Below are 13,127 nucleotides of genomic sequence, written 5' to 3'. Positions count from 1 at the left end.
ATATATATATATATATATATATATATATATATATATATATATATATATATATATATATATATATATATAAGCAAGAAAGTTACCATATATAATCGACATTATGGTTAAGGCAAGTGGCAAGCTAATAGATATCAATAGTATATGGTAACTTTATTCTATATTTGACTATTTTAGTTAAATAAAAATATAATAAAATAAAATATATATATATATATATATATATATGAATTAAAAGATAATTTTAAATTTATAGATAAAGTTCTAAAATTCGAATTTAAATTAAAAATAAAATTTATCTTTTTTTATCATGTTATCATACTTAATTNCTATATTTGACTATTTTAGTTAAATACAAATATAATATTATATATATATACACACACACACAAAAAAAAAATTTGAATTTAAAGATAATTTTGAAATTATAGATAAAGTTCTAAAATTCGAATTTAAATTAAAAATAAAATTTATCTTTTTTTTTTATGTTATCATACTTAATTCAGTTAATGATCATATGCAATCATGTTAGGAACTTTTATTATTTTTTATAATTATTAAATACTACTTCGCCTCTAGCAAAAAAAAAAAAAAACTACTCCATATAACTATAAAAGTCTTTCACATTTAAAATCCTATAAGTATAGTTCTTCGAAACACTGTAGCCAGATTTGAATAAAACGAAATTCTTTTAAAATAAATGTAATATATAGGGTACACGTCTATGTTTATCTAAATAACAAAAAAGAGTTTACAAAACCAAATAATAGTTTACTTACATATATAATAAGGTAAACATACATGCTGGATAAAGAATTATCACAAAATCGATCAATATTAAAAAAGAAAGTTGTTTCTTTTTTCTTCTTGAAGAATATTTGTTTGAAGAGTCAATATGCATAAATGGACATTAAACAAATAACAAAACTTTGGCTATACTCTCACAGATGGTGAGGACACGTGCTACTGGAGGTGACCGCACACCCGCGCCCCATACGAGAGCCGTCGGAGGTCGGGGCCGGGGTAGAGGCCATGGACGCGCACGCGGTGCAGCCAGAGCACCCGCGCGAGCTGCTACCGAGGAGCCACCAGCAGTTCCAGCTAGAGCCCAGGCGTCTGACACGTCTACTGCTGCTACTACTCCAGCTCTCCAGGAGACTCTTGCGCAGTTTATGAGTATGTACACCACTCTAGCTCAGGCAGGGTTGCTTCCCCTTTCTGTAGCCACATCCCAAGCCAGGGAAGGAGCACAGACTCCCGCCGCCCGCACTCCTGAGCAGCAAGTGCATATTGAGCAGGTCCCAGAGATTATACCGGCACGGCCTGTAGCCCCAGCTCAGCCGGAGGAGAGGGCAGTAGCTTCAGATAGGAGCAGAAGAGGCTTGAGAGGTTCAAGAAGTATCAGCCACCTACATTCAGTAGACTAGCATCAGATGATGCTCTGGGATTTCTAGAGGAGTGCTACCGTATCCTCTGTACCATGGGTATATCAGGATCAAGCGGGGTTTCCTTCACTACCTTCCAGCTTCGAGGAGCCGCCTATCCGTGGTGGCGTGCTTATAAGTTAGACAGTCCGGATGAGGCAGCTTTCCTGACTTGGACTCAGTTTTTTAGATATGTTCACGAGAGAGTATGTTCCCCAGAGCCTCAGGGACGCATGGCGCGCAGAGTTTGAGCATTTGCGCCAGGGTACTATGACTGTCTCAAAGTATGCTGTCCGTTTCACTGATTTGGCTAGACATGCACCAGCTTTGGTTTCTACTGTTCGCGAGAAGGTTCACCGGTTTATTGAGGGGCTCATTCCCAGTATCAGGTCTAGTATGGCTCGGGAGTTGGAGATAGATATTTCTTGTCAGCAGGTGGTGAGCATTGCTAGGAGAGTAGAGGGTATGCATACTCGGGACAGAGAGGAGAGGGAGGCCAAGAGGTCTCGAGAGTCGGGCCATTATTCTGGTGCCCGTGCCCTAGCTTCAGCTCGTCATGGTAGGGGTTATATGAGTCGCCCCGTTCATTCAGCTCTTCCAGCAGCCAGTGGTATTCCAGCTCCTCCTAGACCCCAGGAGCCTTATTATGCACCTCTAGTATCTAGTGCGCCTCCTGCACGAGGTGCTTCCAGTGGTCAGTCCAGCAGACCTGGCCCGAGCCAGTCGCAGCCACCACGTCCTCCCAAAGCTTGTTTTAAGTGTGGTGACACACGCCATGTGGTGAGGGATTACCCTAGACTTAGGAGGGGTGCACCTCCACAGACTTCTCAGTCACAACGCGCCCCACAGAGTTCTCAGGCTATGATCACAGCACCAGTTGCTACCCCACCTGCTCAGCCAGCTAGAGGTGGAGGTCGGGCAGGTAGAGGTCACCCTAGAGGGGGAGGCCAGACCAGATATTATGCCCTTCCTACCTGTACTGAGGCTGTCGCCTCTAATTCTGTCATCACAGGTATTATCCTGGTCTGTCATAGAGATGCATCGGTTTTATTCGATCCAGGCTCCACTTATTCTTATGTGTCCTCTTATTTTGCCCTGCATTTGGGCGTATCTCGGGATTCTTTGAGTTCTCCTGTTTATGTTTCTACTCCCGTTGGAGATTCTCTTGTTGTGGACCGCGTATATCGGCCGTGTTTGATTGCTCTTAGTGGTGTTGAGACCAGAGCCGATTTTTTATTACTCGGCATGGTAGACTTTGATGTTATTCTAGGCATGAACTGGTTGTCGCCCCATTATGCTATTCTTGATTGTCACGCGAAATCGTGACTCTAGCTATGCCAGGTGTACCGCGAGTAGAGTGGAGGGGTACTTTAGATCATACTTCCAATAGAGTTATTTCATTCCTTAAGGCTTAGTGTATGGTTGGGAAGGGGTGTGACGCATATCTAGGTTATGTGAGAGATGTCAGTATTGATACCCCTACAATTGATTTAGTCCCAGTAGTTCGAGATTTCTCTGATGCGTTTCCAGCTGATCGTCCGGGCATGCCGCCCGATAGAGATATTGATTTTGGCATTGATCTGACACCGAGCACTCAGCCCATTTCTATTCCTCCGTACCATATGGCTCCTCTTGAGTTGAAGGAGTTGAAGGAGCAGTTACAGGAACTGCTTGATAAGGGTTTCATTCAGCCCCAGTGTATTACCTTGGGGTGCTCCTGTCTTGTTTGTGAAGAAGAAGGATGGTTCTATGCGTATGTGTATTGATTATAGCCAGTTGAACAAGGTTACAGTGAAGAACCGTTATCCTTTTCCTCGTATTGATGACATGTTTGATCAGTTACAGGGTGCTCGTGTGTTTTCTAAGATTGATTTGCGTTCAAGCTTAATCAGTTGAAGATTCGGGAGCTAGATATCTCGAAGACTGCCTTCTGGACTCGGTATGGTCATTACGAGTTCCTTGTTATGTCATTTGGGCTGAATAATGCCCCAGCAACTTTCATGCATTTGATGCACAGTGTATTCCAACCATATCTCGACTCATTCGTCATTGTCTTTATTGATGACATTCTGGTATACTCCCGAAATCGGGAAGATCATGAGCAGCACCTGAGGACAGTGCTTCAGACTTGAGGGAGAAGAAGTTATATCCTAAGTTCTCGAAATGTGAGTTTTGGTTGGATTCCGTGGCATTCTTGGGTCACGTGGTATCTAGTGAGGGGATAAAGGTGGATTCGAAGAAAGTGGAAGCAGTGCGGAGTTAGCCCAGACCATCCTCAGCTACAAACATCCGCATTTTTCTTGGCTTGGCGGGTTATTACCGTCGATTTGTTCAGGGATTCTCATCCATCGCGGCACCTATGACCAGGCTGACCCAGAAGGGTGCTGACGGAAGAGTGTGAGGAGAGCTTTCAGAAGCTCAAGATAGCTTTGACTACAGCTTCAGTTTTGATATTGCCTACCGGTCCGGGTTTTATACTGTCTAGATTGATGCCTCGAGGGTTGGCCTTGGAGCGGTATTGATGCAGGACGGTAGGGTGATTGCCTACGCGTCCAGACAGTTGAAGGTACATGAGAAGAATTATCCTGTTCATGATCTCGAGTTAATTGCTATTGTTCACTCCTTGAAGATCTGGCGTCATTATTTGTATGGTGTGCCTTGTGAGATTTATACTGACCACCGGAGTTTACAGCATCTGTTCAAGCAGAAGGACCTTAATTTGCACCAGATGAGGTGGTTAGAGCTGCTGAAGGACTATGATATCACTATCTTATATCACCCGGGCAAGGCCAATGTGGTGGTCGTTGCTTTGAGTCGCCGGGTGGAGAGTTTGGGGAGTTTGGCTTACCTACCAGCAGTAGAGAGGCCCATGGCGATGGATGTTCAGGCCTTAGCCAGCCAGTTTGTGAGATTGGATCTTTCGGAGCCTAGCCGGGCCCTTGCTTGTGTGATTTCTCGGTCTTCCTTGTTTGATCGTATCCGGGAGCGTCAGTTTGATGACCCTCATTTGCTTGTCCTCAAGGATAAGGTTCTTCGAGGTGATGCCATAGATGTGACCATTGGTGTTGACGAGGTATTGAGGATGCAGGGTCGGGTTTGTGTACCCAATGTTGATGGGCTTCGGGACTTGATTCTAGAGGAGGCCCATAGTTTGCGATATTCCATCCATCCGGGTGCCGCGAAGATGTATCAGGATTTGAGACAGCACTATTGGTGGAGGCGGATGAAGAAGGATATAGTTGGGTTTGTAGCTCGGTGCCTCAATTGTCAGCAGGTAAAGTATGAGCACCAAAGGCTGGGTGGATTGCTTCAGCAGATAGAGATTCCGGAGTGGAAGTGGGAGCGGATCACCATGGACTTCGTAGTTGGGCTCCCACGGACTTCGAGGAAGTTCAATGCCATTTGGGTGATTGTGGATCGGCTGACCAAGTCCGCGCACTTCATTTCTATGTGTACCGCCTATTCCTCGGAGCGGTTGGCGGAGATTTATATCCGGGAGATTGTCCGTCTGCATGGTATTCCAGTTTCCATTATTTCAGATAGAGGTACTCAGTTCACATCATGGTTTTGGAGGGCCGTACAACATGAGTTGGGTACTCGGGTAGAGTTGAGCACAACATTTCACCCCCAGACGGATGGACAGTCCGAGCGCACTATTCAGAATCTTGAGGATATGCTCCGTGCGTGTATGTTGGAGTTTGGAGGCTCTTGGGATCAGTTCTTGCCACTGGCTGAGTTTGCTTACAACAAGAGCTATCAGTCCAGCATCCAGATGGCACCGTATGAGGCCTTGTATAGTAGGCGGTGTAGATCCCCGGTGGGTTGGTTCGAGCCGGGAAAGGCTAGATTATTGGGCACATATTTGGTACAGGATACTTTGGAGAAGGTTAAGGTGATTCAGGATAAGCTCCGTACAGCCCAGTCCAGACAGAAGAGTTATGCGGACCGGAAGGTTCATGATGTTTCCTATATGGTTGGAGAGCGGGTCTAGCTACGGGTTTCGCCTATGCAAGGCGTTATGAGGTTTGGAAAGAAAAGGAAGTTGAGTCCGAGGTTTATTGGGCCTTTTGAGATATTGCGGCGTGTTGGGGAGGTTGCTTATGAGCTTGCCTTACCTCCTAGCTTAGCAGGAGTTCATCCGGTGTTTCATGTTTCGATGCTCCGGAGGTATCACGGTGATCCATCGCACGTGTTGGATTTTAGTTCAGTCCAGTTAGACAAGGATCTATCTTACATTGAGGAGCCAGTGGCGATATTGGACAGGTAGGTTCGGAAGCTGAGGTCAAAGAACATTGCATTAGTGAAGGTTCAGTGGCGGAGTCAGCCGGTCGAGGAGGCGACTTGGGAGACCGAGCAGGATATGCGCAGCCGTTACCCTCATCTTTTCACCACTTCAGGTATGTCTTTATACTCGTTCGAGGACGAACAAATGTTTTAAGAGGGGGAGGATGTAACGACCCAGCCGGTCTTTTTAAGAATTTACGCCACGATCCCCTATTAACTGCATTTCCCGTGTTTGTTTCTGCTATTGTGAGTTTCCGGGAGGATCCTTTTTGTGTTTCGGAGTGTTTTGGGACACTTAGTCCCTAAATGAGAGTTTTAGCCTTAGAACTTGGACCGTAGTCGGGGTAGTGTGAAGACGGCCTCGGAATGGAATTCCGTTGGTTCCGTTAGCTCCGTTGGGTGATTTCGGGCTTAGAGGCGTGTTCGGATTGTGTTTTTTAGGGTTGTAGCTTAATTAGGCTTGAAATGCCGAAAGTCGAATTTTTGAAGTTTCCGGTTCGATAGTGAGATTTTGATATCGGGGCCAGAATGGAATTTCGGAAGTTGGAGTAGGCCCGTTGTGTCATTTGGGACGTGTGTGCGAAATTTCAGGTAATTCGGATGAGGTTTGATAGAATTTTTGATCAAAAGCGGAAATTTGAAGTTTTGGAATCCTTAGGCTTGAATCCGAGGGTGTTTTGATGATTCGATGTTGTTTTGAGTGTTCCGAAGGTTTGTACAAGTTTGAATAGTGGTATAGGACTTGTTCGTATTTTTGGTTGAGGTCCCCGGGGCCTCGGGATGATTTCGGAAGGTTGTCGGAAGAATTGGAAGTGGTTTGGAGCAACTGAAGCTGCTGATCTTGTGTCATAACCGCACCTGCGGTTGAGGACCGCAGGTGCGGAGTCGCAGAATCGGCGTTGGCATCGCAGAAGCGGAAAAGGGGAGGACCAGCAAGGACCGCAGAAGCGGCACCGCATCTGCGTAAAAGTGGTCGCAGGTGCGGAGGCTGGACTTTAATGAAAAGTCGCAGGTGCGACTTGGTCTACGCAGAAGCGGGACCGCAGATGCGGTTTCACTGATCAGAAAAAGGAGCAGAAACGAGGGTTTAGTCTCAAACCTTAGAAATTTGATCTGGGAGCTCGGGATTGGAGATTTTGGGAGAGATTTTCACCTGGGTGTTTTGGGTAAGTAATTCTTACTCGGTTTTGATTAATTTCCATGAACCTATGCTTAAATTCATCCTTTAAATTTAAAATTTGGGGTGAAAATTTGGAGAAAAATTGGAAAAGTTCTTAGGCCTAATTTTGGAGTTTTGATCAAGATTTTAATGTCGGATTGGAGTAATTTCTATAGATATGAACTCCTGAGAGTGTGAGGTTTCCGAATTTGTAAATTTTACCCGATTCCGAGACGTGGGCCCGGGGGGGCTTTTTAGGCGATTTTCCTAATTTCGCGTATTAGCTTCGAATTAATTAGTTGAATTAGTTACTTGAAGTTATATTTACATTATGCAATTACTTTGAATAGATTTGGGCCATTTGGAGTCGGATACTCGTGGCAAGAACGTGGTATAGAGTTGATTGAGCTGATTCGAGGTAAGTGGCTTGCCTAACCTTGTGTGGGGGAACTCCCCTTAGGAATTGGTACTGTGATATATGAAACGTCTTGTACGTGAGGTGACGAGTGCGTACATGTGCTAATTGTTAAAAATCCCGTTTTTATCAAGTAACTATAATTTTGTTTTCTTACCTGTTTTTACTGTTAGCTTAGGAAAGCATGTCTAAGTGACTTAAGCTTTACTTGTCCAAACTGCCTTATTTGAATTTTGTGCAGCATGCTAGGCTAGAAATACCCGTTTTACCTTGGTATAAATTTGACTGAATTGAATATTCTTCGTGTTGTTGCTGTGTGTTTATTTTGGGACTACGGGCGATATTCCGGGAGATTCCCCTTGTCTGTTTTATTTGGGACCACGGATGCGGTATTTTGGGAGATCCCCCTGCACTTTTACATTGGAACTACGGGACTGCACCCGGTAGATTCCCCCAGTATCGAGTATTTACTTTTGGGACTATGGATGTGGTATTCCGGGAGATCCCCTGCGCATTATGAGTTGGACTACGGGACGACACCCGGGAGATCCACTAGGTATTTATATTTGGGTCTACAGGACGGTATCCTGGGAGATCCCCGGTCGTTATCTTTGTGTTGAGCTGTATTCCTTTTGTGAGCTACTCTTATTACCCTGTGTTACTTTAATATTGCTTCTATTCCTTATATATTATTGTATATGACTGGTAGGGCCTGACCTTCCTCGTCACTACTCGATCGAGGTTAGGCTTGGCACTTACTGGGTACCGCTGTGGTGTACTCATGCCCTTTCCTGCACATGTTTTTCGTGTGCAGATTCAGGTACTTCGACTTAGCCCTACTACCCTTGAGGCGAGGCGATTCTCCAGAGACTTCGAGGTATATCTGCCGCGTCCGCAGACCGAGGAGTCCCTTTCCATTCTCTCTTGTAGTGATAGCCCTTCTATCTTTTCTTTTGATTTAGGTATTCCGGAGTTAGAGCATTTTTTTCGTATTCATAGCTTGTGATTCATAGGATTTCGGGTTTTGGGAGTTGTTCGGTCTTGAGATCTTGTATTTTATATGCCAAGCGGCATCTTAAACACTTTTATATTTGTTATCTTTGGTTTGATATTAGTTTTTTTCACATTAGTTTCTTTTTCCGCAAATTGTTAGGCTTACCTAATCGTATGGACTAGGTGTCGTTACGACATGTTCACGGATGGCGAACTGAGGTCGTGACACCTATTTAGGCTGATTAGATAAAGCCAAAAGAAAAATATGGAATTATTTCAACCAAAGACTAAAAATATAATTAAAGTTCATATGTAGACAATTTTTATTAAAACTCATCCTTTTATAGTGAAATATATTATTTTTTTGTAACAAAAGAAATAATGGCATAAAAAATAAGATAAAAGAAAATAAATATTGAAAAAGATATTAGAAAGATCTAAAAACGAAAAATAAAAGATGACAACAAATTTCATCTTATGTTTCATCTTTGTTGAGTATAAAAATTTGAAAGTTAATCTTATCAATTTCAAATATCTTTTTTCAACTCAAATACATAGACTGTAAATAAGGATATCTTCGAATATTTTTTTAATTTACATTATGTGTCATTTTTTAAAAATCACTATTACTAATAAATAGATATGATATTCGAATTTGAATTGGAATGCACTTTGAGTAGCTTGCATTGAGGTTAAGCCAGTATGTTGTCGAAAAATAAACTACTTGACAAGTTTAAGACAATATATGCAATGTTTTATAATAATAATCAACTAATTTAACGTTTAATGATTCAAAGAACAAAATTTTTGTATATATGGGGTATTAAAAATTCAAATTCTGGGGCTAGAGATATCGATAAACTTAAAGTGGAGTCATACTGAAAAAAATCCTGCCAAAAAATCATTTAAATTTTTAGATAGCCGATTAAAGTGAATTTTAAATTAAGGATAATATCATCAAGTGTATTATCTTTCAAGTGATTATCACTTCTCAAAATAAATAGCCCGTTTGGCCAAGCTTTAAAAAACTGTATCTAAGTGTAGTTTTCTCAAAAGTGCTTCTCAAAAAAGTGCTTTTGGAGAGAAGATACTTTTTTCTGCTTATCCTCAAAAACACTTTTTTTTTTTCCTTCCAAAAGCTTGGCCAAACACCTCAATTTTTGGCCAAAAGTGCTTTTGGCAAAAAAAAACACTTTTGGCCAAACACGCTATAGTTGTTTAAAATGGTAAGTATTTATCTTACTACTGATTAGTGATTACTGCAGTATGCGAAGGGGTTTAAAGGTCACGCGCACACGCGCACAAATGCAGCGGCACAGGTTCACTGGTCCCTTTAATTTTGAAACCGATAAAGAAGTGGGAAACAAATCCACAGTCGCTTCCCCCGTCATACACGGCCAGAGACGGAGGAGATACTAGTCGAAACCCTCTGGTAATCGGAAATGGTTAGCTCCAAAGACGATTCTGCTACCGACAGCGACAACTCCTCCGGCGACGTGCCCGACTCAAAACCTAGTGTCTACACCGAAGGCGAGAAGGTTCTCGCCTATCATGGCCCTCGCATCTACGAAGCAAAGGCACGTTTCTTAACTTGCCTTTTCTTTTTACACAGAAATCGCTAATTTAGTTTAGAAATGCTGTAATTAATAGTGGAAATTGAACGCAGATGTCTTCTATCGCACGTATGTTCTCTTGGATTTGGTGTTTATCGAAATTGACTGTAACAAAAATCTAGGTTATTTTATATCTACTCAGATTATATGTTTGATTATTGGTTGAGATTTTGTATCATTATTTAATTATTCTCCCTGCAACTATGTGTGATCTGTGTATATGAACTGGAAGTGAATTTTGGGAAATCTACTTTAGCTTTTGACGGATTACAGTTACCCGACCTTCTCTGCTAATCATGTTTCTGTACAAGCAGAATGCAACTCTAGACGAGATATGGTTCGTATGCTGAGGATTGTTAGCTTCATCTCTTGTAGTTATATTACTGAAGAGACATAGTGCGTGATATGTGGGTTAGGTGTAAGTCATGGGTTTGAACCTTGTTGTAGGAAAAGGCCTGATATTCAAGTGGAGAAAGGTAGAGGGACGGATCCATTTTCCTCTGAGTTTTGAACCGTGTGCAATTGAACCGCGGGGATTTCTCGGTTATAAAACAAAGTACTACTCAGCTTATTGAAATTGCACTTTACTTGGATGATTACTTGAATTTTCACGTTGCTGGTGAGGATTCGATTTTCCACCTAGTAATCCCCTCCGCATTTTCCCTCCCCCTGCGTATAATAAAAATAAATTTTTTAAAAACAAATATACATGTTACTGATATTTAATTTCAGTTGTTGGGAATTGGGATTAGTGTTTTCGCCGTTGTATATTGGACCATTGAATTACTAAATTTGCTCATGTTGGTGGTAATTGTTGTATTTTCTCTAAACACGCTCTTTACTTTGAGAATATGTGCATTTTGCTGCTCGCTTATAGCTCTCAAGACTTGTTGCTTTTATGCGTGTTTCGCTTTTGAAAATGCTATTTGTGAATTAGTATATTTCCTACAAGGGAAAGTTTCTTCTGTATATGGAAAATAATCATGTGTACAATGACGTCCTGTCACCTTCTACAAATTTTAGCACCCTGATTAAACCATGCTACTTATTGCTGGCCACAAGCTTCTTGCTACACCCTAATGTGATCCATGTTTTTCTACTGTGAAGGTTCAAAAAGCAGAGCTAAGGAAGAATGAATGGAGATACTTTGTTCATTACCTTGTAAGTTTAACATTCATCGTCTTTCACCTTATGCTTTATATATAAAAATTAAATTTGGAGATTCTTTAGTCAAAAGACGTGAAAGAACTTGTAGAATAGGTTAATAGCTTTACATTCTTAGTTTGTTTAAATTTCTTTCAATATTCACAACGATATCGAGAATTAATACTCGTTTTTATCTGTTTTAAATTGCAGGGATGGAACAAAAAGTGAGTCTATGAAGCTCTTGTAAAAAGTTTTCAATTCAAGAGTCATTTAAATCGCAATTTACACCAGAATTTGAAAGGTTGACCAACTGATGTTGTTCGTTGTAAATGCTGCCTTAATGTTTTCTGTTTGAATGTCCTGCTCCAAAGGAGCTAGTCCTTGAGCAAGAGACATGAATATATTTCGATATGTTGATTATGATGGTTATATGACAAAGTAGATTTTAAAATGTTGTGCTACTCTGGATGTAGAGGACAATTATGAATGCATGATTTTGATTTGGAAAGCATCAGGTAGCACAACGAATTTGGTCTTGTATGTTAATAGCGAAGTTTTATATCTATCATTTCAACTACATGCTCCTTTTGTTTCAAATTAAACGTGTTCTTTCCGTTTCAATCTGTTGCAAAAGGAATGTCCTTTTTTCCAGAATCGGGAATTATTGGAAGATTTAATACTTTACATAGGATCTACTATTACTATTCTCCATAAGCACTTTGTTGTTCTACCAAACCTTTGATTAACATATGAAATAAACCTATCTACCCATTGAAGTTCAAACCATGATGTCCAAATAGAAAAGGATGGAGTATTACAAATTCCCTCAACTTTTTGTCTACATAAGGATTTATTGAATACACATTCACAATATTGAATTCCCTCTATCTTATTTTACCTGGTACTATTACTATTTGGAGAGTCAAGCTCTTTCTTTGACTATCATCTTTTTTCAGATATTTTTAATTTATAAAAAATCATTTACAGTTTGGTGTGTTTCTAACTACATAAATTTATTCCAAAAGAAAAGCAATTGTTGTCTAAATTTACACGGAAATTAGATGCTATGAATCGTACTCCAGACCCCAGAACCTTTTCCTGCGACTGTGAATAATAGCTATATTACATAGCTGTGTATGTCAGGTTCTGCAGTAAAATTTGAAGCTAGTTTTCTGTTTAATTCAAACTGAATTTTGGAGGTTGTAGTTGAATTATTGTTAATTGTAAGTGTATTCGGCAAGACTAATTACTGAAACTATGTCTTGCAACAGTTGGGATGAATGGGTAGGCACTGACCGCTTGATGAAGCACACTGAAGACAACGTCTTGAAGCAGCAGGCCCTGGACAAGAAGCAGGGCATGGAAAAAAATACTAAATCTGGACGCTCAGCGCAGGCAAAGCCAAAAAGCTCAGCTGGTGTGTCTTCTCTAGGTACCTGTTCGTGGAAATACTTATTTTTTTGCGTAATCTCTCGATGTTTATGACTTGTTTATGGACTCAACATTACTCCTGATGTCTATCTTTGAGGCCAAATATTTGGAGATATAGCTGATTGAAAACCAATAATTGGTAGGACTAAATTCCAAAAGATTAGTTCCTTAAAGGTTGTAAATCATGTCTAGCATAACTTAAGAAAAAAATGCATTAACTCCTTTTCTTGTTCTACCTCATGTTTTCAATTTCAAAAGTTCTGGCATATCTAATAGTGGACATTAACTACAAAACCAATTGCTTCTGGTTATGTATCTCCTCTGAAGGAAAGGATCTCATAACTGAGTGGAGTATTAGATCTCGGGATTGAGTGTCATTGTTGTTTCTAACTTACTTTTCATTTGCAGATGTTAAACTGGATAAAGAAGACACTAAGAGCAATGGTATGGTATCTTATGATTTTGATTATTCATTTCTTTAAAGTTAGTGATTGCTTTCTGCATTAGTATTTTTTTTGGGGTTGCGTGGGGGGGGGGGGGGGGTTAGGTAATAATAAAGCCAAAAGTTAAGCATGTCCATCGTCCTCCACATAAGTAAACCAGGTTTTTATAAAATTGTAAAATCCCTAGTTTACTTTTTTTTTTTTTTTGGGGGGGGGGGGGGG

At 40.9% G+C, this 13,127-nt stretch overlaps 1 protein-coding gene across 2 annotated transcripts in view; it reads left to right on the top strand.

Moving 5' to 3' along the window:
• Nucleotides 1-9,519: 9,519 nt before the first annotated feature.
• LOC109209631 (protein MRG1) overlaps nucleotides 9,520-13,127 on the top strand; it is a 20,441-nt gene continuing 16,833 nt past the window's right edge. The window contains exons 1-5 of one of the 2 annotated variants that reach the window (XM_019372939.1): nucleotides 9,520-9,849; nucleotides 10,993-11,046; nucleotides 11,242-11,255; nucleotides 12,303-12,463; nucleotides 12,871-12,906. In XM_019372939.1, the coding sequence (XP_019228484.1) occupies nucleotides 9,715-9,849; nucleotides 10,993-11,046; nucleotides 11,242-11,255; nucleotides 12,303-12,463; nucleotides 12,871-12,906 (400 nt within the window). In that variant the 5' untranslated portion in view covers nucleotides 9,520-9,714. The remainder of the gene's footprint in view (nucleotides 9,850-10,992; nucleotides 11,047-11,241; nucleotides 11,256-12,302; nucleotides 12,464-12,870; nucleotides 12,907-13,127) is intronic. The other variant, XM_019372940.1, reaches the window with a different exon arrangement.

Source organism: Nicotiana attenuata, unplaced genomic scaffold (genome assembly GCF_001879085.1).
Source record: "Nicotiana attenuata strain UT unplaced genomic scaffold, NIATTr2, whole genome shotgun sequence".
In the NCBI taxonomy this organism is placed as follows: domain Eukaryota; kingdom Viridiplantae; phylum Streptophyta; class Magnoliopsida; order Solanales; family Solanaceae; genus Nicotiana; species Nicotiana attenuata.
This window is presented reverse-complemented; position numbering and strand designations above follow the sequence as displayed.